The sequence below is a fragment of the Sturnira hondurensis genome, unplaced genomic scaffold (genome assembly GCF_014824575.4).
Source record: "Sturnira hondurensis isolate 20B ecotype Veracruz unplaced genomic scaffold, ASM1482457v3 Scaffold0006413, whole genome shotgun sequence".
Classification (NCBI taxonomy): domain Eukaryota; kingdom Metazoa; phylum Chordata; class Mammalia; order Chiroptera; family Phyllostomidae; genus Sturnira; species Sturnira hondurensis.
The window spans coordinates 42,782,125-42,810,004 of NW_028079044.1; the positions used below are offsets into that span (position 1 = coordinate 42,782,125).

At 49.7% G+C, this 27,880-nt stretch overlaps 1 protein-coding gene across 1 annotated transcript; it reads right to left on the bottom strand.

Annotated features, from left to right (window-relative positions):
• Positions 1-7,137: 7,137 nt before the first annotated feature.
• CUNH8orf76 (chromosome unknown C8orf76 homolog) lies at positions 7,138-23,059 on the bottom strand. The gene is made up of 6 exons (XM_037048478.1): positions 22,794-23,059; positions 18,966-19,061; positions 18,060-18,203; positions 14,087-14,544; positions 10,416-10,548; positions 7,138-7,440 (listed from the first exon to the last, which is right to left on the bottom strand). The coding sequence occupies exons 1-6, from the start codon at positions 22,908-22,910 to the stop codon at positions 7,240-7,242; spliced, it is 1,149 nt and encodes a 382-aa protein (XP_036904373.1). The 5' UTR covers positions 22,911-23,059; the 3' UTR covers positions 7,138-7,239.
• Positions 23,060-27,880: the final 4,821 nt, after the last annotated feature.

Here is a 27,880-nt window from a genome sequence, read left to right on the forward strand (position 1 = left end):
CGCTCTGACACGAGGCTGGGCCATTCCTTTGGGGACTGGATTCTTGACATCCCCAGCCCTGCCCTCTCGTCCGGAGACAGCATTTGCACCAGAAGACTAGGAGGGTGTTACACACCTGGCGAGGCGGTGGCCGGAGGCCGAAGCCCTTTCTTATCCAAGTCTCTATCCTGCCAACCCCAGCGCAGTCCTGCTCAGGCTAGAGCCACTCCCATCCCTGCCCTGGCAGGCCTCCCCGCTGGGGTCATCTGACATCCAGTCTCTACGGTGGTGTGAAATTCAACCACGGTAATAGGGTGCGCACTGGGCACAGCGACAGACAGACACCCACACTCACATCTGTCCTGGAGAATCCCGGAGCCCGCTGCAGGTGACGCCCATGTAAAGAGCCACCACGAAGAACATGAGAGAATGGAAGAAATTGTAGGATAGTCGTGTGGGGGGGCACAGTGGAATGGGGGCTTCGTTTATGGCTGAACACGTACCTCATGCCAGGGATTAGGGATCATGTCACCCACCTGGAGGACTGACTGGGAGTGTTGATTACTACTGACCAAGCCTGCCCCCCAAGACTATCTTTCCTANTTGGGGACTGGATTCCTGACATCCCCAGCCCTGCCCTCTCGTCCCGAGACAGCATTTGCACCAGAAGACTAGGAGGGTGTTACACACCTGGCGAGGCGGTGGCCAGAGGCCGAAGCCCTTTCTTATCCAAGTCTCCATCCTGCCAACCCCAGCGCAGTCCTGCTCAGGCTAGAGCCGCTCCCATCCCTGCCCTGGCAGGCCTCCCCGCTGGGGTCATCTGACATCCAGTCTCTACCGTGGTGTGAAATTCAACCACGGTAATAGGGTGCGCACTGGGCACAGCGACAGACAGACACCCACACTCACATCTGTCCTGGAGAATCCCGGAGCCCGCTGCAGGTGACGCCCATGTAAAGAGCCACCACGAAGAACATGAGAGAATGGAAGAAATTGTAGGATAGTCGTGTGGGGGGGCACAGTGGAATGGGGGCTTCGTTTATGGCTGAACACGTACCTCATGCCAGGGATTAGGGATCATGTCACCCACCTGGAGGACTGACTGGGAGTGTTGATTACTACTGACCAAGCCTGCCCCCCAAGACTATCTTTCCTAAAAATTATCTGCACTATTCATTGGGTCCCCACCACATACTGATTTCTTAAAATCTCTGCCTTGCAAGAGCCCAGAGGCCAAGGGTCTCTTTGCAGGCTCCCGAGGACCCTATCAGCAGGGCGTCCCAGGGTGCAGTGAACACTGACTGATTTTCTCCTGCAGGGGAGGACTAACGCTCCGACCCCCATTTACTGCCCCCCTCTCCTGCCCTCTCCCTGCCTCCAGCCCAGGTGCCCTGCTGGCTGTCACAGAAATGGCGGTGATGCATTGTTAAGCGCTCCATTTTTTGGACTCGGTCCAAGAAGCTGTCGGACCCAGGAACTGTCACTCGCTTTCTCAGCTGCCTCCTGAAGAGGGTGTCAGAAAAACTGTCATCAGAGAGTAAAAGCACTGCAGGTGCACTATGTTCGCATGGAGATGGACACGCTGCCTTCCAAGGTGCTCCGTCCTCACAACCTCCATTGTGGCACATTGCCACACGATGAGGCCACATGCTGAGTGGACAGAGAAGCCCAAAGGAGGTGGCCCTGGGGCACAAGAGGACAATGTGCACAGCCAAGGGGGAGGGTGGCGGGGGGGTGGCTGGGATCCAGCTCCAGGCTGAGCCTGCAGAGGCTGCCTTTCAGCACTGCCTGCTTCCCCATGTCAAATTCACACACAAACACCTCCCAGGTGGTGAGCCGGGCTTTGGGAGCAGAGCTTTGCAACTCCTCCCAATGAAATGGCTGCTAGAGAAGAACCTGCAAGTCCTCATCTCCCTCGAAGAGAACCAGCCGGGCCCCTCGCTTGACTTTTCAAGAATGGAGAGAACCTGGCCATTCAGGCTGCTCTGGCAAAGCCCCACGCGGGCAGCGTGTAAACAACAGATGTTGGCTTCTCGCAGAGAGGCAGGCTGGGAGGCCAGGATGGGGGCGCCAGCATGGCCAAGTCTGGTGAGGACACTTCCTGGTTTGCAGACAGCCACCTTCTCGCTGCGTCCTCACCCGGCAGAAGGGACAAGTTGGCTTGAAGCAGTGCCCAGTTCATCGTTTCCTTCCTGAATGATTCAATCCCAAGTCCCAGGAGGCCAGCCTTGGCTTCCACTCCAAAAGGGCTTGAAGTCAAGTATTTGATTACACCCCCCAGGCCCCACCCCGGGGCAGGGGCGGGCAGCCAGTGTTGTGGGGAGAGAGGAGCCCTCCCCTCCCAGAGGGCTCCTACGCAGCTGCCACAGAAGCCCCTTCATTTCAGAGATCTTGGCTGATTTCCATAACTGACTGTGTGGCGTGTGACGTACTTGTTTTTCTTTCTCTTCCTGTTTTAAATTTCAGCCCTTATGTTTTAAATTCACATTTTAAATAAATTCACGTTTATTTAAAACATGAATTTAAAACATTTATTTTAAAACAAAACGTGAGCCCCCCCGCCCCCGAACCCCAGGCCCCACCTCTGACCCCAGTAAAAGCAGAACCCTGGCCCGTGTGTCCGCTCTCCACCTTCGTGGACCCAACTGTGCCGTATGGCTTCCAGGCCTCAAAAACAGGGTGCAGTCACAAATCATAAACTCCTACCGGGCAGGCAGGTCATGGTGGGCAGTCACACCCCGGGCCTATAACTTCTTTGGTGACAGGTTTTTAAGCCGGCCCGCCCCACTGTCCTTGCCCATCTGGGTTAACACACCTTTGAGAGGCCAGGAGTCTCGAACGCTGCTGGAAGGTCTGAGTGCTCTGAACAGAGCCCATCATTTTGACCACCCCGCAATCCAGTCCCTGCCTTGCTTTCCACCCCCCCGCCCCCCCCCCCAGTAATCCTCCTCACGTTCCTTCCTTCCTTCCAAAGGCACAAAAGAAGCTGCAAAGTGCCATTCTGCCGAGCATTTGAAATCTTACTTCCCTGCAGTCGTCATCAGATTTGGCTCAAATAAACCCATAAAAATTCTCTACAGGTTTGGGCATTTCTTACATCAACAGCGTCCTGATGGTTTTTGCTGTAGGGCATCCTGCAGACGTACTGAGACCCACACGGGCTGGTCCAGCCACCACGTTGGTTACCGATAGGCCGAGGCCAGTACAAAACAGGCCTTTGCCAAGTAACCGAATGTATTCAGAGGTCCTGGAGACGGACATCTTTGTGGGCCATTATTTGCCTGCACATCCCAGGCATCTCATGGGGGCCACAGGCAGGAGTGCAGCTGGGCCCAGAGTACACGCAGGGCCGGGGATCGGGAGGAGAGCGGAGCAGAGGGGAGACCAGTCCCTCGGCCCCTGTCTGAGTGCCTCCCTTAGACTCTTTCTCTGAAGGCCTGCTCCCCTTGCTCCACTGGGCACAACACAGCCACCCTCAGGTTTTGACCAGTTTCAGACACCCACAAGAAGGCCCTTTCATTCCTCAGCCTCCAGGGGAGGTTCTGATCGGCCCAGCTCAGCTCAGGTAAACCCGCCTTCCCCTCTCCAGTCGGTCAGGCCACTGAGCACACTCGTGGCTGCCAGGTGCCCACCTGTGTGGGGTGACAGGGTAGTTCCCAGAGATGAGGGGCAGGGTGGCCATGAGCCCAAGGGCCGAACAGACACAATGCTGAAGCGTTTGGTGACAAAGCCACGGTGCCGAGGAGGAAGAAAGGATCCGGAAGGGTGTGTGCCAAGTAGACGAATGTCATCCATTTCTCCCAACCTCTGTAGCCCATCTACTAGGGGACACACTCCCCTGGGAAGACAGGGTAGGAGCCAGGCCTGAGCAGCTCCTCTTCAGGACCATTGTTTTGAAGGCTCAGGGGAGTGGCGGGTGGAGGTGGGGGGGCACAGGGCCAGGCATGGGCGGAGGCCGTGCTGCAGGTGCCCACACGTTCGGGGCCAGCCCCACCTCTAGAACTGGGGCTCTGTGTCCCTTTGTGTCAACGACTCGGGTTTTTGTTCATTTGTTTTTATGATTAAGACCTTGGAAAGTACTGTGTGAATACCCTTTGCAGATAAAATTTCAAAAGCACAAAAAAGCTGCTATTGAAAACAATCATTTTTGCAACAGTGGCCTTGGCTTTGTTTCCAAGATTTCTCCCCAAGGTTTTCCTCAAATGAAGACACCTTTGTGGAGATGCAGCTCCACACAGGCTGGCGGGGACGCTGGCCTACTTGCAGCGGGACTCTGTAGGGACGGGGCTCTGTAGGGACCAGCCCGTGGGCTGCTGGCTCACAGGCTGAAACTGGGATTTTAGCCACAGAAAGAGAAATGGGCAGGGAGGCCTCTGCAGGGGCCTGGGCCTCCAGGAAGGCAGTAATGGACAGAAATCGTGACATTTATGGGGAGCTGAGCTCTGCCATAAAGGGACAAGCAAGAGACACAGGTCTGAGCCTATGCTCTAGCAAGGAGCGTTTATACAATGAATATTCAATAATAATCCCAAGAGGCATTTTTAGAAAGGAAGAAGGAAGAGCACAAGCACTATGACAACATGTAATGGGGGCCCCAGCAAGTCTGGGATCAGGAGCACGTTGTCTGAGAGTGACCTCTGAGCTGAGATGCACAGGGAAGGGAACATTTATGGTAGGGTCTGGGGCTTGGAGGGGAGAATGTTCCAAGAGGAGATAATAACTGGATAGGCCAAGGCTTGGGTGGCAGGAAGCTTAAAGAGCCCAAGGGCGTGAGAGGAAACCAGAGCGAGTGGGGGTGGGTGGACGTCATGGCCAGGCCACGCAGGCCCTCACGGGTGCAGGGAGAGGGAGGTTTGGGAAATCACTGGAGGACTTTGGGGTTGATTTTTATGAGACTCCTGGGCTACAGTGTAGAGACTGAAGGGGTGGGAGAGTATAAAGGGCAAGACTCACCAGCTCACATAGCAGGCACAGACCCCTCCTGGAAGGAAGCACTGAAGACAGGCCTTTTGAGAGTCTCAACAGGCAAGGACCGCCCCTGGGCCCACCCCACCCCCCACCTGGAGTGCAGTCACCTCTGAGCGGTTCATTCATTGACAAAGGGTGGGGTGTCTAAGTAGGCTGGCCTGAGATTTTTCTTTAGCATAATCATTGCGCCACTGACTTTCTCCAGCATCTGTACTGGAAATGACCCAGATGACTTTTGTGTGATGGAACCCAGAGGTGCCCAGGCTTCCTGGGCGCCCCTACCCGCCTCCCCGTCACAGCAGGAGGCCGGGCTCTCAAAGGCACGGGCCCACTGCCTGGACAGTGAGCTGGGGTCTTGGGAAGTGAGGCAAGGAGCCACTCCAAGGCCACGTAGGCAGCTCAGTGTGGACAGAGCACCTGGGAGGAAAGCCACAGGGCTGAAAGCTAAGCCTGGGCAGGGTCGGATGGGCACTAGGGTGGAGAAAAAGTTGGAGAGGTTAGGGGAGAGAGGACACTTCCAGGAGGCCTGGACAAACAGGAGGAAGGGGTTTTAGCCACAGAAAGAGAAACAACAGGCAGGGTGTCTGGCTGCCTCACTACCCAGGCCTTTGGGATTAACCTCTGCAAACAAAGCAAGACGTAGGCCAGTTAATTCAGCAACTTTTTTTTAGATCCTTACCTAAGGGTATGTTGATTGATTTGGTGGTGGTGGTGGGGGGGGGTGCAGGGAGAGACATGGATCCATTGCCTCCCATATGCACCCCAACAGGGGATCAAAACCACAAACTTTTGGCGTTCAGGATGGTGCTCCAACAAACTGAGCCACTGGGCCAAACGACTTCAGCAATTCTTTCCAACAAATATTTAGCAAGATGCCAGGTATTCTGCCCTGCGGATACAAATATGAACAAGACAGTCCCAGCCTCCCAGTTGTACAAAGTGTAAAGTCTGCCGTGGAAAGCAGGGTGATCATCCCACAGAGCATTGAAGGCCCAGGTGGCAGGGAAAGAGCAGAGAAGGCACAGACGGGGGGACCCACCGCCACTTGGGGATCAAGACTCTGGGAAGCTAAAACTCAGTGGAGGCCTGAAAGTCGAACTAGCCATGTCCTGGGGGCGGGGAGAGGCTCAAGACTGAGCTGCCCGAAGGCTGCTGTTATGGCCCATTTAAAGGTGGGGGCAGACAATGATGGAGCCCTGGGTTGCCAAAGGCTAACGGTGAAGCCACAGTCCAACTGGGGCTCTATCCTGAGGGACATCAACACACAGACCACAAACTTCGTGCTAACCTATGTCTCCATGGCAACCACATGCTTGTCACATAACAGGAGTTCAAGAAGTGATTGTTAAAGACTCAGGAATGAATGGAGGGCAAGGGGGAGCCTCTGGGAGTTTCCATACTTTCTAATGGTTCCTGGACATTGAAATGTCTATTAATCAGCCCTTTGTTTTAGAGCTGAATGACGAGCATGCACTCACACTAAGAGCAACCTGCTTTGGGAAGGGGCCTGCAAAGGCTGAAGTGGGCGGGCTGGTGATGTCACCTTTTTGCCTGGGGCTGGCATTCTTCCCTTGGCTGAGAAAAGTAAAAGCTGCAAGGGATGTCTGACAAACTTTTCGGTTTATTATTGAACTCCACTTCTCTAAGAAATAATTGGAGTTCTATGCCAGATAACTGGAGTAAGGCAATGGCCCTGTGTATGAGGACATGATGTTAAAGGTCACGACTGTGAATTATGTGGCTGAAAGGACATGATATTCTCCCTGTGAGCCTGCAGGTGTCACCCCGGGGGCTTGAGGCAAGCTAAGTGACACAGTGTGCCGGGGCTGACACTGCCACAGGTGGCCACGTCTCTGCGGCACCCCAGAAACTGACGGGCTAACGTGCCCACTGACAGGTTCGGTCAAGCCCCAGAACCTGGCCTGACCTTGACACAGCCTTCAGCTCAACAACCTCAGTCACTCCTGACGAATTTACGTAAACAACGTGAACACCTGCACTGCTGGTTATAGGTAGTAACTGTTTCTAAAAGACTATAAAATCTGAAAGCCTCTGTGACACACTTTCCCAACAGAAGACTTCTAAAGGGGTAGGAGGCCCAAGACGAGTGAATGGCAAAAATCTAAAAGGACAACAAAAGTCAAGAAACTGAACAGCAAAGGAAGAATGTGGAAGATAAGCCATTTTTACAAATAACCATTTTTAATTCACTATATTCCATGACTAGCAGTGGAGTCTCTCTGAAGTCAACAAGGGCAATGAACAGGGCCGGATGTTTTGTTTTTGAAGGGACTACGAATCGGAGATTTGTATCTGTGCGTGGACCGGACCTTCAGAGGAGCAGAGGTGGTCTTTGATCTTTCCGAACCACTTGGCTTCGAATTCTTTCGAAGACGCAACCACCAAGGCGCTCAGGGCTGCAGAGCCCACACACTTCACCTCGCTGTGAACTTCGTCCTTGATTTTTTCTGGGACGATGTCTTTTCCCATAACCTGCAGCAGGAGGAAGGAAGCCCTGACGCTGTAAAAGGGGCACCGGACATGGCACGTGAGACTCGGCTGGTTGTCGGTGGCAAGGGCTGCCTGCAAGCAGAACTCCTTCAGACAGCAGCCAGGGGACCAGCCCTGCAGTCCCACAGACTGAAAGGATGTTTGATCAGAGGCAGTGGTCTGAGGGCTGCGTGGGCAAACACCATCCATGTTTCTAGTCCCACCCGCCCCCGAGTGAGCAAATCACTGATGTATTAACATGGCAGGGGTGCTGGTTGGCCTGCAGGGAAGCCAAAGCAAACTTCTCACAGCTCAGAGCACCTTCTCTTGCCACGAACACAACTGCGAGTGACACTCCCTCCCTGAGAAACAACGGAAGAGCAGGGCATGAGGAGAATGCAGCTGCTGGGAGTGGGAATGGGACACACAGATTCTTTCTCTTAGAAGTTCCCCAAAGAAGTCAAGCAAGGAGCCAGGCCCACCCTTTCCTGACCCAGAGACAGTCCTCCAGAAAGGTTACCACAGCAACCTCAGACATTTAAGAAGCAGGCTTGCTCTCTGAAAGCACAATACTGCTCCCTACTGGTCAGAATCAGATTCGGCTTCTGCGTTAGTTTCTCTAATAAAACACCGACAAGCCTAAGACAAATCATTGTTTTTCGGGTGGGGGGAGGGCTCGGCTAAAGAGCTGTCTAGTCAACCCATCATTCCCTCCGAGCTCAGGTGAGGGAGAAGGAACAGAACCTTCCCAAAAGCTCCGTGGAGGATGTGGATTTGGCTAGTCTTTTGGGGTGGGAGGAGTCAGTGGGCGGAGGTGGGAAGACCAGGGGAGTTTATTAGACAGGGCACAGATCTGCGCAGCGAATGACTAGGTTTTAAGTTTGGGGTGCTCTCTGGAAGGCCTGTCACAAGGCCTTAAACTAGATCTGACTGAGCTAATGGTCTCACATTTTAGTGTTTAAGCAAACAGGTAACATGGTCAAAGCAATGTTTGTTTGTGTAACTTTATTTTTTAATTGCAGTTGACATTCGACGTTATTTACTGTCAGGTGTGCAGCTTAGTGGTCAGACAATTATATAATTTACGAAGTGATCCCCGATAAGTCCAGTGCCCACCTGGCCCGACAGGTGTTGCTGTGCTATTGACCGCCCTCCCTACGCTGCACTTCACACCCCGTGACGGTTTGGGAACTACCAGTCTGTACCTCCCAATCCCTTCTCCTTTTCACCCAGCCCTTAAAGCCATGTTTTAAGAGGAAGTCAGCAGCAAAGTTCCAGGCAGATCTCAGGGGAGAGATTAAGGAAGCAAGGAGAGGAGCCAGGAGGTGGCTGAGAGTCAAACAGGAGGTGGTGAGGGCTGTGGTGCTAGTGGTGGAAGAGGAGAGAGAGGTGGGGCCTGGAGGAAGGGGGGCTTTGCCTGTCGAGCGGCGAGGACAGAGAGGAAGGGGCCCACAGCTAGTGAGCTTCCAGGCCTGGGTTTAAAAAAGAACGACAGAGAGGATCAATGGGAAAAACTCTGTCTACAATGAGAGAACAGTTCTCTCCAGTTCTCTTGACTACTTACCGAGGGCTGAGTATGCTAGACACTGATGAAGATGAAACATGTTTTAACGAGTAGTTCCACTTTAGACATTTGTACGGAAGTGACAGTAATCAATAATCATCTCAGATCAGTCACCCAGTAGGTGATCAGCCTGAGATGGGAGACTCGAGTTCCCAGGGGAGGGAGCAGAGACTCGGGCTGGAGGGTGATCACCCAGAGGGGTCAACTGCAACTGTGAGCATGGTCATGGGTGCTGTGGGGGAAAGGCAGAGGGGACCGAACCTGAGGGAAGCCTCAGGCACACGTTGCTTAAGACACAGAGGAAGCTAGTGGTCCCCAAGAGGCAGAGGGACAGTAAGAAACATGGGAGAAAAGCAGACTAGTGCAGCCTCTCAGAGCAAAGGGAAGAGGGAGCAGAGAGCAGTCCACGGTGACGAGCCTGTAGGAACGTGAAGGAGACAGACTACGGAAAGGCCACGGTGAACTCAGGAGATCTGGGCTCTCTGTGCATCTCCATGGGCCCACGGGAAAGAGCCCGTCGAGGGGTAAGGTTGAAAGAGGCCCCGAGAGAACCGACAGGAGAGTGTGACCCCAGAGAGGAAGAGGAGCCAACTGGAAGCTTAGCTTGGGGAAAGGAGGAAGGAGCCGGCAATCGCAGATTTGCAGTATTTCTTGAAAGCATGTTGGGATGTATATGGCTAGAGAGTTATTCTCAGGGCAAAAGTCCCTGAGCTGTCAAGTTTCAACCGGATACTAAAAGGAACCAGAGTGAATGACTTAAACACATGAAAATCTCCAAATGCCATCTTAGGACATTTCAACAGTAGATTTTTTTTTAACACTAATAAAGGTTTAAAAAACTGACATCTGACTGTCTCCGCCGCCACCAAGGCAGCAGCAGGGTGCAGCAGACAGACAGCAGACCTGCAGCTGGATGGAGGCCAGTGCGGCCCTGCCACGTCAAACCTGGCCGTAGGCAAGTCAGAACCTCCCCGCGCCTCGGCCCCGCCCTGCCTGTCCCACAGGCTGCTTGGAGGACCAACGAGGGAGAAAACATACAAGAGCCCTGCATAAATGCCAACAGACATTCGTTCATTTATTCAGCTTGAAAAGCAGTTACTGGGCATTACGACGATCCAGCAGGCAGGGGCTCCCGAGACCCAACCTGTAAATGACACGCAGCCCTGCCTTCTAGCATTCACGCTGCAGGCGAAGATGAGGAGGAGGCTGCTTTCAGGGGTGAAGTGGCCAAAGGCAGGTAAAAAAGGACACAGAAGTCCTTCAGTGGGCAAGATTTGACTTTGCCTTTTTATTTTATTTTTAGAGATCTAAAAGGCTAAAATTTAATTTTGGGGGGGATTAAAAAAACGGTATTGGAGCCAGGCAAAAGATCTATGATGCCTCGGTTCACATTCAACCCCAGAGGAATGCTCACCTCAGTTATCAGCAGCAAAGTGTCTTCTTGGAAGCCGAACCCTTTCATTTTATCTTCAATCTCCTCCTGGGTCCTTAGGTTCCTCTCCAAAGCAAAGGACGTTTGCTGAGGCTGGGAGAGCTGAAGCAAAAGCCTGAAAGACAGAGAAGTCAGGACGCAGAGGCCCCCGCCCCCCCCAAAGGAGAGCAGTGAGGAAACGCTCACGTACAGCTCAGGTGGTCGGCTGGCCCAGTGGGCGGGGCTAACTAGGAGGCACGCACCCTCAACGGCAGCCTCAATGCTGCTTCTTCCGAACAAAGCACCCAGCTTTACAATGGAGGGTCATCTTTTCAAAAATGCACAGACCAAAGCTTCTCAAAGAACTCTTTAGAGAGCGAGACTGCAAAGGGCGTCCTCAAGTGATGGAAAGCACAGGTCACAGGAGCGAACAGAACGAGCCTCCCAGCGAAGGAAAGGCTCCTTCCCAGACCACTGGGCCGTCTTCCTTTGCAGCCAGTGCCCTGTGAGTGTTGTGTGGTCCTGAACCCACGACAACTTGACTGCAAGGACTAATGGGAGGCCCCGCTCGCTTCCCTTCCCCAAAGCAGGGCCAAACCCCCAGGACCCTCTAGCAGCCGCTTGGCAGCAACCTCACTACTAACGTCCGTCACGATGAGGACCGGTCTTGACACCCCTCCTCCCTCCCGTCCACCTCACGTGGCTCCTTCCCTATTTTTTTAAATAGTTAATGTGCAGATTTTTCCAGTTTTCCTCAGGCCTCACTGGTCCCTACTGCTGCACGCAGAAGCACTCAGCTCTCCTGCTCACTCGCTCATGGCTTGAGGGATGCACCGCGCTCCGCTGTAGGCACTGGGAGACGCTGGTGAGCAAGGCAGATGGGTTCCTGCTTCACAGAAGGGAAGGTGAGCGAGCACAGATAATCAGACAATTTCGGGCACTGAGGAGTGCCATGAACAAAAACATCCAAGACCGGGTGGATGTGGAGTCCACTCCAGGAGGGGCAGTGGAGGAAGGCAGGCTTTTCCGAGACAGCGCTGAGGCGGAGGAGCCAGCCCTGAGACCTGGGGGAGGAGGCCTGGCCACGGAGGGGGGAGGGACTCTGACGCAAGAACTCAAAGTGTGTGGGAATTGCAAAGATTCCTGTGGGAGGAACACAGCCAAGAAGGAAAAACCTGGAGTAAACGAGGAGAAAGGTAGGGCCAACTCACCTAGCACCTCACAGGCGGGGGAAAGAAATGTGAAATTTGCCTAAGGGCAACCGGATGTCACTGGAGAGTTTTAGAAAAGAACTTGACCCAATTCACATTCACCCTGTTCCATTCTACCCTGTGTGCACTCCTGCCTGGCCTCTGGAGGAATCTACCTTTTCCAAATTTGCTTTCTCTCTCTTGTTCCTGAAATTACTTGAAAGTACAGGTTACAGGTGCTCCTTCTACTTCACATTCATTCATTCCTAACCCCCTGCAATGTCACTCCATCACTAAGGAAGTGCCTTCTCAAAGGCCACAGATGACCTCCTACCCTTCAAATCCTCTTCTCAGAATTGGTCCTACCCGGCTCCTCACTGCCACCTGACCGCCGTTCTCTTTCCCTAAACTCCTTAATCGCTGGCGCCCTTCTGAGCTCAGCGAGCGTTTTCTAATTAAAGCTCCAGCTGGATGTCCTACAGGCAGCTACCTGCACCCTGAACCTGCTCTGTTCTTGCCTCCGCCTGTCTGCCTGTCTCTGGCAAAGGCACCACCTCCACCCAGCCACCCAAGGTCAGCTCTTCCGAGTCATCTCTGACTCATCCGCTCTCCCCTCCCCTGCCAAGTCCTGCCTATTGCATCCTGCGGAGACATCCATTTCCTCTTTCATTGCCCCTGTGCGCTCCTAGGTCAGGGCCTCATTACCACCCACTGATCAGTCCAGTGGGCAGTCCCGCAGTCCCTTCACTGGCGTCCCCAGCCCCCAAGTCCTCCTGCCAATACCGCCCAGCAGCCGCCAGACCTCCCTCTTCAGGTTCCAGCCCCATCACCGCACTCAACATTTAAAACCTTCCAATACTCTTCCAGCCTGCAGCACAGGACCAGACTCTTTAGGATGATATTTAATATCTTGTGCTAATGAAAACAAAAACAGAAGTACAACATTTACCAAGTGCTGACCGCTTACGGGCACTGCAGTGTTTCTCAGGTACTTTAATTCTCACAGCCCCGGGAAGGGGGAAGCTCCCCCACTTCTCCATCTGTCCAGACGAGAGAATGGAGGTGAGGGAGTTCTAGCAATCTGCGCAAGGTAGGGCAGTGAGCAAGTGGAGGGGTCCAGACTCACTGCTCAATGAGGACAATTCATCAGGCTCCTTAATACCAGGTCTGACTCCAAAGTCCTGCCTCCCACGTGACTGCACTACCCTGGCCTCGTGGCCTCTGTCCGCCTGCCTCCGGGGCTCACGCTAATGCTGCTCTCCCCGCCACACCACGTGACAACCCTGCCACAGCCGCCCTTTGACCCCCAGGGCTGTGCTGTCCTTCCTTTTATCCAGCCACCTCTCCTCCCGTGGGGAACAGTCCCAGATGAGGGCAAGGTGTTCTGTAAAGAACTCAGGCTCTGGGGTCAAGGCCGGGGGGCAAACCCGGGCCTCACCCCACGGCAGTGCCTCTGTGGCATCACTCCGAGTTAGCTCCCTGGTCTCTACAGTGGGGCCCGCCATCCACCACAGGGTGGGGAGGCGTGGTGCGAAGTCCCGTATGCAAAGCACCTGGCACACAGGTATCTATGCAACTGCACTCAGCAGGAGCACCGCCGCCTCTGGGAAGGCTTCCTCCTGCTGCCTAGGCAAACCCCACTGCTCCAGGGCGGTGCTGCCACCGCTAGTGCCGACCCTCCGACCCTCCGCGGGGCCTCCGCAACACAGCGAGTCGTGGAGGAGGGAAGGGGCTGTGCTGAACGTCTTCATGATCCCAGCCTCCAGTGTGCCTTGCACGCGGCCGTAATTCAGAGTACTTCTGGGGTAGTGACGTCATCAACACTAAATAAATATCTGAACAGTCTGAAATCTGCCAAACAGATATCATTCCCAGTAAATCTGTTAATCAATATTTCTCGAATTCTCCAGAGTTAAAACAGAAAACCACCTCTATGTTTTCTGGTATCACTTGAGACCTAAGCCAGTCCGTTTCTCTGGCAAGTTACAGAATCGGTCACATGTATACCCTTTCCTGTGAACTTTTACACTCCATGGATTCGAAGTCCGTGGTGTCCCTCAACCACGGGACTTCTCCACAGAATGAATTAAACTTTGTTGACTCACATTACCAACACTGATTCAAATATAGGAGCAGATTTTCTTCTGCACATTTCCATGGAACACGAGTGAAAAATTCCTTGTTGAAAATACCACTTCCCCCTTTGTCAAGGTTTCATACATTTCTTTTCCTAGTTTCAATGTTTTCCATTTTAATTTTTTATCGAGTTAATACAAGTTGTATTCCTGAGCGAACACAGTTTTGTTTCTCAATCTTACATACTAAAAGGACATGTTCCAAGGGTTCGTCTAGACCACAGGGAAAAATGTTAAAGACATATGCTCGGTGTCTAGCCCAGAACTTTTTGAACATTGTAACTAGAAAAATAAAACTTTTACTCTGAGCTCAGTCTCACGTCCACTGTTCAACCCCCGGCCCATTTACCTGGTCCTTATGAGAGAGGCACACGCTTTCATCTGAGTTTCCAGCAACACTGCTTCTCTCTCTTCTGCTGCGGAGTCTTGAACACCAGCAAGAGCGTTCTCCTCTTTCTGCTCATCATGGCTGCTTGTTTCCATGGGAAACACAGAGCTCTCAGGCAGTGTCTCGGGGCAGCACAAAGGGCAGTCTTTTTCTGTGTGTGGGAAGGAGGAGTCAATAGTTTTGCCACTCGAGGTGCAACTGTTCCGTGTGTGACATGACGCAAACGGTGCCGAGAGATCTGGCTCCAGATTCAGGTACGCCTCTGCCAACCTGCCCCAGTTCCAAGGATTAAAAGGGTGCAAAGAAATCAGCTTCTGCAGGCAGAGGACGGTGTCCCCGGAGGCCGGCCCGCCTGACAAGACCGCGAGCCGGAGGTGGAGCGCGGAGGTTAAGTGGTCTGTGTTAGCTGCTCTGGTTTCCTGGGGAGGAGGAAGAAGGCCGAAAGCATTACACTACAGAACGTGCTCTACACAAAAACGGAGGTGCCTGAAACCCAAGCTGTACATGTTATAAGCCAGAAGTACCTTTCAGCAGCTACACAGGCAGAGTGAACAAAGTATCTTTCAGGAGCTCTCAGAAGCCATAAACCTGGAGCAACACATACCGCCCAGCAAAGNCCCCCGAGGCCGGCCCGCCTGACCAGACGGTGAGCCGGAGGTGGAGCGCAGAGGTTAAGTGGTCTGTGTTAGTTGCTCTGGTTTCCTGGGGAGGAGGAAGAAGGCCGAAAGCATTACACTACAGAACGTGCTCTACACAAAAACGGAGGTGCCTGAAACCCAAGCTGTACATGTTATAAGCCAGAAGTACCTTTCAGCAGCTACACAGGCAGAGTGAACAAAGTATCTTTCAGGAGCTCTCAGAAGCCATAAACCTGGAGCAACACATACCGCCCAGCAAAGCAAACACCGGTCCCCCCACCCCACATCCCAGAGTCACATCGGGGACACGATTCACGTGATGGCGGTCTGACAGAGTTCAGCACCAGAAACACAAAAGCCAGTTTATTTTCAGTTTTTACTATGACTTTTACTGTCTTCAGCTGGACATCTGAGAGACCCAAGCTGACCCTTTATACCCCGGGCTAACGGTTCCACTCTAATACTCCAGGCCTTCTAAAAATCCAAATGGCAATTTCCTTGAGAATTCAAATGAACTCCATGCCCAAATTTCCCTTGGCTTGGACATCTTAAGCAAGACAGCCTGAAGCTCTGCGTGTTTCATGCTGCGTCATAATTGAATCCAAATGCCTTCCCTGCTAACTATGACCAAGGCCAGAAAATTGTTTTCGAGTCTCCACCACCAGAGTGTCCACCTCTTGCCTAAGTTGCCATATGGCAAAAGCCTGGAGGCTGGAGAAAATGAGGCTTTTTTCCCCTAAGTTAAAGTCTGGAGAGCAGACGGCAGACTAAAAGGCCTTTCAGCTGATTTTTAAGTCAGAGGAAAACCTGGCCATCTGGTCTCTAAGTCACGCTGCCACAGAGAACCACACCGAGTGAGATACACGCGTAGAAGGACCCAGTGCACAGCCCAAAGAAACGAGCAGGCGACAGTGAGCGCGGGGAGGTTTCTCAATGGCCTCAGACTGAGGGAAAAGAGGGGGAGGAAGCCCCACGCAGCCCGTTTGGTCACACCGCGTCTGCCCTGTGGCAGAACTGATCTGGTTTATCATTGCTCTCGGCTGGTGCTCCACCCTCCCAACAGACCAGTAACCTCCAGCAGGACTCAGTTCACTGCTGAACTCCCAGTACAACGCATGGCAACTTCCACGTAATAGGTGTTTAATAACTGTTGAGTAATACCTCTTCATGTCTTTCACTTATAATAGGGAAGTGTTGCGTAACGCAGATGTTACCTTTCTTCTACAACCAGTCTGTAGTGATTTATGCTCTTTAAAACATTTTTATACCGAGAAAGCAGTGGGTGTTGGGATAGAGGTTGTAATGTACAAATTTATTTTTTAAAACTTTTTAAAAGGTTTTATTTGTTTACTTTTAGAGAGAAGGGAATGGAGTGAAAAAGAGAGGGAGAGAAATACCAGTGTGTCTCCCACTGGGGACCTGGCCCGCAACCCAGGCATGTGCCCTAACTGGGAATAGAACCGGCGATCCTTTGGTTTGAAGCCCATGCTCAATCCACTGAGCTACACCAGCCAGGGCATTACATATACATTTAAAAACAAAACCTGTACTACCAGGAAAGAAAATCATGCAAACAGGTTCATGAGATCAAGGGAAGAGACCCAGAGTGAGGGGTGAGACCCACCAGCCTATGCTGCCCATCCCCCCACCCCCCAACAGTCCTCCCCTGGTGGGGTGCCCAGAAGCGGCCGCTGCCTTCAGTGGTCTGGGCAGGGAGGACGGAGCACAGCTGTGATGCACAGGAGGTGTGAGGAAGAGGAGGGCAATGGGAACACAGAGCAGGAACGGAGGAACAGGGGTTAACATCCGGAAGAAGGTACCAGAAGGGCTGAAGGGCTGTTAATGTGTGAACCGTGGAGACTAAGAATAAACACCTACAGCCTACCAAGTTCACTGCTCATATGCTTCCTTAACGAGGTAACCTTACTGTCCAGCTTAAGAATTAACCCACAATTAGTAGAGAGCAGAAAGAGAAAGAAGGAAATGCAGCTATTTGCCAGGTACTGAAGACAGTTACCACCAAGGTTTCCTCTCACTGCAAGAGGCTGAGGTCCCATGCAACGAACCCCTCAGCGAGCAGACTGAGGGATCTCTCCCAGTCAGTGAGAAGGAGGGCACTTGAGCTGCGCACATACTTCAGGCTGACCTTGGCCAACTAGATCCCCGTGGTTTACCGTCAGTGACATGGCGCCTCATTAGATCCCTCTAAGGAAGAACACTGGCCACCTATTAACTAGGAACGGCCTACTGAAGACCAGTCCCCATTTAAAACTTACATAAATAACTACAGACGTAAACCGTAAATGCCTTAATCCGAAAACAAAACCAGGCAGAATCTAGAATAGCAAAGAATGCTTTTCTTTATACCTTAATAAAAAATTCTGCAAATTCCATTTAAGAAAAAAAGGACTATTAAAGCTTGGTTTAGTTCGATATTCAGTCACTTTTTGGTAACTTGTTTCCCTCTTTATGAAAGTAATACATGTTCATTGCAGAAATTTTCAAAAATAAAGACTCTAAGGGACATAACAGATCACTGATAATCCTTCCATTCAGTATTTATTCCTAACAAAAATAAAACCTTTGCCCTGGCTGGTGTGGCTCAGTGGATTGAGCACCAGCCTGCAAACCAAAGCGTCACCAGTTTGATTCTCAGTCAGGGCACATGCCTGGGGTGCGGGCCAGGTCCCTATTTGGGGATGCCTGAGAGGCAACCACATATTAACGTTTCTCTCTCTGTCTTTCTCCCTCCCTTCCCCTCTCTCTAAAAATAAATAAAATCTTAAAAAAAATAAAACCTTTGTAAATGATATTTTCAGGCAGTGAAGAATTTTGAGCATAATANCCCTGGCTGGTGTGGCTCAGTGGATTGAGCACCAGCCTGCAAACCAAAGCGTCACCTGTTTGATTCCCAGTCAGGGCACATGCCTGGGGTGCGGGCCAGTTCCCTATTTGGGGATGCCTGAGAGGCAACCACATATTAACGTTTCTCTCTCTGTCTTTCTCCCTCCCTTCCCCTCTCTCTAAAAATAAATAAAATCTTAAAAAAAATAAAACCTTTGTAAATGATATTTTCAGGCAGTGAAGAATTTTGAGCATAATACAGGAAAAATATTACGAGAAAATGATTATGTCTAAAGCTCCAAACTGTTTATCGTAATAAAGGTCTTATACCACTGACAATTTCTTCTGCTTCTCCAAATTCACAGATTTTGCTATTAGCAAGAAGTTGGTTTTTCCATTCTGTTTCTTAGAAAATATGCAACCCTCCTAGGAAAACAAAGGAAACCACTCACCAAGTCCGCAGCGATCTCCAGTGCTTCCGCGCGCCTTCCCAGGCGAGCTAGACACCGGGCCTGGCCTTCCTGCACATCCCTTTTCATGGCAAAGTTTGTAGGTGGCAGTTTTTCAGAAATACTGGAATATTCCTGCAGGGCTTTCTGGCAATTATTTGTTAAATAGAGGAAATGAAGAGAAGGGATGAAACGAAAGGCAGAAAACATAGTAGAAGAAAGGACTCAGTGATAAACATGACATTTTTTCCCGGGCACGGGGTCATGTCGTAATTGACCCCTACAATAAGCTAAGGAAGACTCACTGAGGATTTGTCAGTACTGTTCTTCTAAGAGGCAGACAGGAACTGGCTGGAGAATATAATCACTACTGTCACAGAAAACATCATAGTATAGCAGGAAGAACATTCTGGAGCCAAAGAGACCAGGGTTTGAATTCTGGTTTTGCCACTAACTCGCAATATACCGTAACCTTTTCATCAGCAAAATAACAACAGGGCTCTTTATGAAGATGAAGTGAGATCTCTATGTACAGCTGGTGCCTCGTTGCTAGTCCCTCCCTTCTCTCACACGTTTCGGGGGGCTTTGCTTCTGGGGCACTGTGACATATGAGATGTCTGTGCTGGAGGCTCCTGCATAATGAGACGATACGGAGCCTGGGGAAACCAGCTTCTGAGGATCCCCAAAAGATCCCTATACTGAAGCTACAAGAAATGAAACAAATTACATAGAGACTTATCGAAAAGGACAGACGCTTGGGGTTCTAAGGTGACAGATACACATCACAAACGGTAAGTTCATCTTCACAAACAACACTCATACCTCAGCAGTGCGTCCCTGAAACACGCGGTACCCTACAGAACAAGAGCCCATTGCCAGCAGCGCGGTCTCATGCACGGTGACCTCTACCTGATAGTCCTGCCGTCTGTAGGCCAGGTCCCCTCTGAATTTCTTGAGAGTCAGAGCTTCGACGTCATCACTGCTCTCCGTTTCCTCATAAAACCACTACAAATTGTGAAAATAGCATATTATACGGAACGAAGCTATGACCTTCCCACCTCACACAAGTAATTTTCCATAAACAAATGACTAGGCCTCAAAGGAGACATACTTCCTTAGGATGAGACTCAGAGGAAAACATCTGGCATCGAAGCGTGACAGTGTTAATGATGGCCCTCTTTTTATTAAAATTATCGCAATGAACAAACATACCAATAATACGATGCCTCTCAAAAAAGGCATGCAAAAGTATGGCTTTATCCACAGCATGTTTTTTTTTAATTTTAATGTTTAAAATTTTGTTTTTCAGTTACAGTTGACATTCAATATTATTTTCTATTAGTTTCAGGTATACACCACAATGGCTGGACATTTATATACTGTATTTTTCGGACTATAAGACATGCTCCGAAGAGCCAGGTATGCTACATTTGGACTATAAGACACACCCTCCATTTCCTCCCAAATCTGGGGGGTGCATCTTATAGTCCAAAAATACGGTAATTCACAGAGCGATCCCCTGATAATTCAAGTGCCCACCTGGCACCTTATATAGTTACTAGCACATCATTCCCTCTATTCCCTGTGTTGTACTTTGCATCTCTGTGACTGTTCTGTAACTACCAATTTGTGCTCATTAACCCCTCCACCTTTTTCGCCCAGCCCCCTCCCATCTGGCACCATCAGTCTGCTGTCTGCCTCTGCGAGTCAGTCTCCGCCCCCCACAGCATTTTCAATGTGGGTTTTTTGTGATTCCTGGGAACTGGCATTTACTAGCAGAGTCCCCGCTGGTTCTTTAGACAGAGATATGCTTCCTCGTAGAGACATTTTAGAGGCATTGGAGCGGAGACTGGAGACTCTCATTGGAAAGTACTTGGGAAAGAAGAATTACCATTACAGAGCTACTATGAAACTGTAACAGCAACAAGTAGAAGCTAAGCAAAGAGGGGGTAATAATTAGGTTCAAAGGAGGCCTCCATGTAATCGAATGCTGAAAACCCGGGAGAGAAGTCTCGGGAGAAGCCCAGCTGGAGTACCTTACCTGCCTTCCAACCCCGTGCACAGGAAAGAAAGTGGGGCTGAGATTTTCTGATTATTAAGTAGAGAATGCTCAGATGAGGACAGAAATACAGAATGGTGACATTTATGGATATCACAATAAATAATTCGATTGTTAGAAAACAGGAGCTCAGCTGACAGAAAGCCAGCGCTAACAAATCTCTCATCCCCAGTTAGTTACAGTAAGACACCTGCGGGCTGAGTGGAGCCTATTCCCAGTTCAGCAGCATGAATTCAGACACAACTGCATTCCCGCTGGTTCTACCGTCGTGGCGAACCTGCCTGGTTCTACTTTCAGAACAGTTGCCCAGGTACCATGGCCCCGCTGTTTCCTTAGTAAAACCGTCTCCCTCCTTAGCCTGATCCGCCGCAGTGGAGAACGCTAGTACCCACTGTGCCTCCTCTTCTCCCTGAAGTAAGTACCGTGTAACTCGACAAGTCTGGGTCCTGGGCCTGTAATTCCCTTGTACTCCACCGCTCTCAGCCCCATATGGCACTAGATTACTAGTCGACCCCAACTTCTTGAACAACAACTACACAACTGCAAGCCTCCATCCAACTTCCATTATCCAAATGGCAAATGATCCAGCAAAATTGATTTTCAAGTGATTATTTTTATTCCCCCACATAATCTGCATGCCCACAAGAATTCAGACATGGGATGGTTTTTAATGCTCCTTTCTGATTAGAGGAAGGAGGGAAGAGCCATGAACAGGGGTGGGGCGAAGAGGCAACGTGCTGAAGGCAAACATGGCCCCACATGGAACCTGAGCGGGCGGGCCCGACAGAAGTCTTCCAGCCCATTGAGGGAGACCATCGGCACTTCAGTTGGTGTCTCTGAGTTTAAGGGCAGTATCACACACCAGACCAAGTCTAAAGAAAAGTGATTTTGGGGTTTCACTTGGTAAGTATTATCAAATACCTGTGTTTATTATCAAGTACCTGACAAAGTACTATTTCATTTTACTCTCCTAATAAGCCCGTGAGCCAGTAAGGATTATTTTTCCCAAATGACAGATAAGGAACTGACACCTTGGAAGGCAAGGGGAAAATAAAGCCCACACTGGAATTCAGAGGCCGTATCTCAGAACCATGGCTTTTAACGCTACACAACAGGGGTGCCCACGGGCCACGTGCAGCCCAGGACAGCTGTGAATGCAGGCCGACACAAAATCACAAATTTACTTAAAACACGAGATTTTTTTTGTGATTACATGTTGCAGTGTATTTAATGAGTGGCCCAAGGAAACTCTTCTTTCAGTGTGGCCCAGAGACGCCCAAAGGGTGGACACCTCTGCTTTGCAATATGACTTCCCAAGCCCATCCTGGTATGAGTTTACATCAGTCAGTACTAGAGGTAACTTCCGAAAGACTGCATGTGGTAAGGAGACAATGCAGGTGAAATAAAACCACAGTACAAGGCAGTCATTACTGAGTGCCTGGCATCTGTAAGTACAATGGTGGTAAGGAAAAATGAAACAATACCTGTAAAGAAGCCCAGCACAGTGCCGGGAACAGGTAAGTTTCTGATAAACAGTAGCTATTATTGGTGAGACGAGATCCACACATGCAATCAACACCACTGACCCTCGAACAGCAGGAGCTGGAGCTGCGTGGGTCCACTTATACACAGATTTTCCTCAGTGAGGACTGTAAAAGTATTTTCTCTTCCTTATGATTTTCTTAGTAACTTTTCCTCTTGCTTTCTTAATAGTAAGATACAGGTTATAAAACATATAACATACAGAATATGTGTTAATCAACTATTTTGTTGGTAAGGCTATTAGTAAGGTTTTGGGGGCAGTCACAAGTTATACATGGATTTTCCACTGTGCAGGGTTCACAGCCCTAACCTCACACTGTTTACGGGTCTCCTGAAATACAAATACTAATTCAAAATATTCACGGAGTTCCCATAATGAACAAAACCTGCTGGGCACTGGGGAGGGCATTAAGTTAGGCGCCCACTCCCAGGTGATCATTTAGCACTCAGGGTTATCTAAGAGCTTTATGGGATACTGGCAGGTGTTTTAACAGACGCTAAAAGGGTGGGGGCAGGGCGGGGCAGGGGGGAGGAAAGAAGTAAAAACAAACTTTTGGGGTTGGAAAGGGGAATCAGAAAAGACTTCTCCGAGGAGGCAGCGTTTAAGGCGCGCCTTGAGAAATGGATACAACTGAGCGACTCTGGCCACCAGAGCGAGGTTAACGCCGGCAGGGGTAAGTCACCGAACAAGGGCAGGTCCATGGCGGGGGACGTCGCCGTCTGGGGGGCAGATAACACTAAGATTTCAGAAGTGGGCGGTGGCACGCTTCTGGGGCGCTGACTGCCCGGCTGCACATTCCGGCTGCACACCCGTGGAGTTGTTGCAGATTTTGGAGCAGGACAGGGAAGACCACGGAGTCACGGCGAGACCCGCCCAACACCAGTGGCGAGCTCCTCCCGGACAGCGCAGGGGTTTCCATGCGCCCTCGGGGGCAGAGGGGGCCGGGCTTCCGAAGTGGGGCTCCGTTCCGTTCCCAGTGGTGGTCAGGGATAAAGGGGAGGCCAAGGTGGGCAGAGGGGCAATCCGGAAAGGCAGCCGGCGATCCTGCGGGGACCCGCGGGAGACGAGGCCGGGCAACCAGGGTGAGGACTGGGGGCCGGGGGAGGCCGGAGGCCCCGCCCTGCTGCCCGCCTACCTGCGGCTCGCAGAGCTTGGCGCGGTAGGACGCAGGCGGTCCAGACCGCCGCTCCCGCCCCTCTTCAAACACCGAATCCTCGAACTCGCCGCCGAGCAACCAGCCCCCGGTCTCCATCGCGCGCCAACTGCGGGGGCTTCGAGCGGAGGCGGTGCCCAGAGCGGTGCCCACACGCGGGCCAACGCGGAAGAGCGCGGCATACTGGGATTTGTAGTCGATAGAAGGGCCAAACCGAGGCTTGGCCAAAGGCAGGTTGGGAGTAGCAGGTGAGCTGAGATTTTTATCTGGCTCTCAAACCTAACGAGAGGGACAGAGTTTGACTTCTTGGTTTCAGGAGATGGACAGAACGTTCCTTATATGCACGCATCAAAAGCACTGGCCTCAGGGTAGCTGTTTAAAACCAGTAGGTACCAATTTTTCATCACTGATGCTATTCCTGATACTGTGTTAAGCACTCTCTTTGCACTTTATATACTTTCCTTATGAAAGGCATGCGATTCCCGTTTTGCAAATGAAGCTCTTGGGCATATAGAAGTTAAGTAACTTGTTTAGAATAAATTATTACGTTGCTAAGAGCTGGAAAATAAACGAGTCAGTAATTCGCCATGCCTCCGGAGAAGAGACACCACCAGGAACAAAGACCAGAGTAGGCATTTAAAAAATTAGGACATAGAGATTTATTCTGGGGGCTCCATCAGGGGGGATTAATTGGGGCCGGAGAAAACACCGAATCTCAGAACTCTAGGACTAATATTTAGAAGCATTCTTATACTTTCAAGATGTTCCTTGAGACTAGGAAACGGAGAAAGTTCATAAAATACCAACCAATACTGCACAGCCCAGTATGACTGCGCCATGTTACACAGCCGGTACTAGACTTGGAGGTTTTTACTGTTTTTCCCTCTACTGGTCTTCATCTCACCCGTTTCTCTTCCACCATTTGTCTTCCAGGGTTCTTGCAACACAGTTTTCCACTCCACACACTCACCCTAGGGGAACCTAATCCATTGCCCCATTCCACTACCTGAATGGTGCGCTCCAGCCAGGATGGTCCTTCTGGAATCGGCCTCCTCAGAGTCTTTCCCTCATCCTGCTATTTTCCCTGCCCTTTTCAAGTACCGCCTCACCACTTCTTCTGGCAAGAGGGCCCCTCTCAGTGCCCTCCATCTAGCTGACTCCCCGGAAGCCTTTCCTGGTCCCCAAGTCTCAGTTATATGGCCCTTGTCTGGGTTACATAGCACCACGTGTTTCTCCGTGACTGGGCGTTCCTCATACATTTCTGCCAGTGCTCACTTGTCACCTTCAGGAGACCATGACCTCATTCTGGGGGGGGGGGGGCATCTCCCTGTCTAGCACTTTGAGTTTGTTGAGTGGGTTAATCATCACAGTTTGCACGTGAATCCTCTCCCTTCTGTGCCCTAAGGTCCCCTAGGGCAACACTAGTCCACAGTATTCATTTATGCATCCTGTGTATTTTGTGTAATACCAGTGTATTCTGGAGGGCCTCCCCTGGGCCAGGGGCTGAGGATAGACCTACCACTCACGGCCCTTGCTCTCAACGAGCCTAACTTAAGGTGAAGACACATGACAGGCCTGTGAGCAGCCTGAAAACGCCTTTCAGAATGAAATCACATCTCTTCTTACAGAAGCAGTTTTCCTCTGAGCCCCCTTCTCTGTTTCCCTGTATATCTGTAAATGTTGCCTTTTCTATCTTTTTGTTTCTTTTAAGTAAATCAACACCTTTCATTACAGGCATGTATTGCATTCCACTAATTCTTGTGGGTATTTATCAACTTATTTTAACATATTGAACTTCCTCATTTATTTCCCATATTCTGTAAATTCTCATAATAGATACATTCACTGATTCAACTAAAATTTGAGACATCATATCCTCAGAGTGATAAATAAGACAGCCAAGATCCTTGCTCTGGTAGAACTTAAGTTCTTGTGGGCAAACAACAAGTAAATAAATGAGCAAAGTAGTTTTACACCATGGTAAGTGCTATAAATAAAATCAGAAGAGTGATGTAGCCAATGAGACCACCTCAGGTGGAGTGCCCAAAGCAAGCACCTCTGACGAGGCGATCTTTGAGCTGAGCCTGGCGTAAGAAGAGCTGGCCAGGAGGACGCCCAGAGGTGGCTTTGCAGATGGAAGCAAGGCTGAGGAGCAGAAAACAGGCCCCAATGCTGAGGCAGAGCTGGCTGGATGGCTTGGGACAGGAGAGCCAGTAGCCAGGCAGAGTCTATTGCGTGCTCGGTATGTACTCATTGAGTGAATGAATGATCTACTGACCCGAAACTCCAAGTGTTGCATCTTACTAGCTTCTGGGCTGTACTTCCTGGAGTGGACTGTGCACGGTGCCCAAGGTGTTGGCTTATTTTCCTGTCACTCCCTTGGCTGTCATATGATCTTACTATGTAGCTGAGTTTGGGCCTCTCTGCCCCTCCCCCACCCCATTCCCTCTACAAATCTCAATTTAGTGCCCTTGTATTCAGGCCAGCAAGTCTTGAGCCAAATGAAATTTCTCAGGACTTGCTCAGTTCATTTCATTCCAGTATCACAGGCTGTCGTCCCAAAGACACACACTCTGCCAATATCAACTACGTGCCCCACCAGGCTGGCATTGCTTTTTTTTCTCTCCTGGCTCCCAAACTCCCAATCTCTGGTTCACGTTGACATTTAATAAGTAACAATTTTGTGAAGACTCTGGCTAGGCAATGGTTAAGGGTGAGAGCTCTGGAGACAGCTCAGGTTTGACACCTCCAACACTCACTTTGTGTGGATTTGAACCTTTGCCACCCTGTTTCATCAGCTATGTGATGGGGATGAGAACAGCATCTGCCTCGTGGACTGTCCATGGGATTGAGATAAATCATAGAACCCTCTCAACCCGGTGCTTGGCACGTGGTATTCGGTAAACACTAGCTTAAAAAAAGATCTTTAAATGTGGTTTCTGCCTTAAAAGCGCTCTAAGCCAGTGAAATGAATGTACTTACAAAGCCAACTTGACAGGTACTGAGTAAAGTATAAACCAAGACCTGGTGGGTAGACACAGGGGAGCAGTTAGTACCGACTAGGTCAGGAGGAGATAAGGGAGGCCTCTAGGGCAGGTAACAGCTGTGCCGGTGGTGTGAGAATACGGACAAGCCAGACTGAGGGAATAAAATCCATCGTTACTTCAATCAAACAACCGACCTTGGGTAGCTGAGTTGGTCAGAATGTTGTCCTCATAGGCCAAGGTTGCAGGTTCAACCTCTGATCAGGGCACATTACAAGAAGCAACCAATGAATGCATGAATAAGTGAAACAACAAATCGATGTTTCTCTCTCCCTTCTCCTCTCTCTGAAACCAATAAATTAAAAAAATTAAAGCAACTGTGTACCTACTGTATAAAAAAGTTAATGATTATGGGACTCAATATGATAACACAAAATAGAAATGAGCACTTTAAGGGAAATAAAAGGTACAAAGGAAGTCTAGAAAAAAAAGAGCTTAATTCCACTAGTTACTTTGAATTTCAACAATGGTGCTGAACAACTGGACATCCACAATAAAAAAAAAATGACATACCATTCAGAAACGTCAATTCAAAATAGACCACAGATCTAAATGTAAATGGAAAACTACAAACCTCCTAGAAAATAACACAGGAGAAAACCTAGATGACCTTAGGTATGGCAACGACTTTTTAGATACAATACAAAAGGCATGATTCATGAAATAATCGACAAGATGGAATTAATTAAAATATAAAACTCTGCCTTGTGAAAGACAATTTCAAAAGGATGAGAAGACAAGCCATCGCCTAGGTGAAAATATTTGCAAAAGGCACATTTAGTAAAGGACTGTTAGCAAAATATACAAAGAACTCTTAAAACTCAACAATAAGGAAAAAAATTGGATTTAAAAAATGAGCCAAAGACCTTAACATATATCTCACCAAAGAAGATACACAGATGGCAAATAAGTACATGGAAAGATGCTCAACATCGTATGTCATCAGAAAAGTGCAAATTAAAACAACAACAAGACACCACTACACACCAATTAGCATGGCCCACATCCAGAACACTGACAACACCAAAGGCTGGCGAGGACGCGGAACAACGGGGACTCTAATGATTGCTGGTGGGAAGGCAAAATGTTATAAGAAACTAAGCATACTTTTGCCATATGACCCAGCAATCATGCTCCTTGTATTTACCCAAAAGGATTGAAAACTTATGTCCACACAAAATCCTGCACATGGATGTTTATAGCACTTTATTCATAATTGCCAAAACCTGGAAGCAACCAAGATGTCCTTCAGTAAATGAATGGGTAAACTGAATACATCCAGACAATGGAATATTATTGAACACTAAAATGAAATGAACTATTAAGCCATGAAAAGACATGGAAGAACCTTAAATTCCTATTACCAAGTGAAAGAGGCCCATTAACAATGGCTATACTCTGAATGACCCCAATATATGACATTCTGGAAAGACAAAATTATGGAGATAGTAAAGGATTAATGGTTACCAGGGCTTGAGAGAAGAGAAAGAATAGGAGGAGCACAGAGGATTTTTCAGGCAGTGACAGTCCTCTGTATGATATTGTAATGGTGAATATACATCATTACACATTTGCCTGAACCCACAGAATGTACACCACCAAGAGTGAACCCTAATGCAAACTATGACCTTTGGGTGATAATGGTGTATCAGTATAGATTCATCAATTGTAACACATGTACCACCCTGGTGGGGGTCATTAATAATGGGGGAGGCCATGCACATGTTTGATGGTTCTTCAAAATTTAAATATGGAATTATAATATAAATCAGCAATTCCACTCCTAAATATATACACAAAACAACTGTAAATAGTGACTCAGACAGATAACTATAAGCCATGTTTACCGTAGCATTTTTCTAGCCAAAATGTAGAAACAAACCAAATGTCCATCCATCCACAGATGAAAATGTGCACAGGATTATTATTCAACCATAAAAAGGAATGAAGTTCTGATATATGCCACATGAGAGAATCTTGAACACATTATGCTAAATGAAATAAGCCAGACACAAAGAGAAGTAT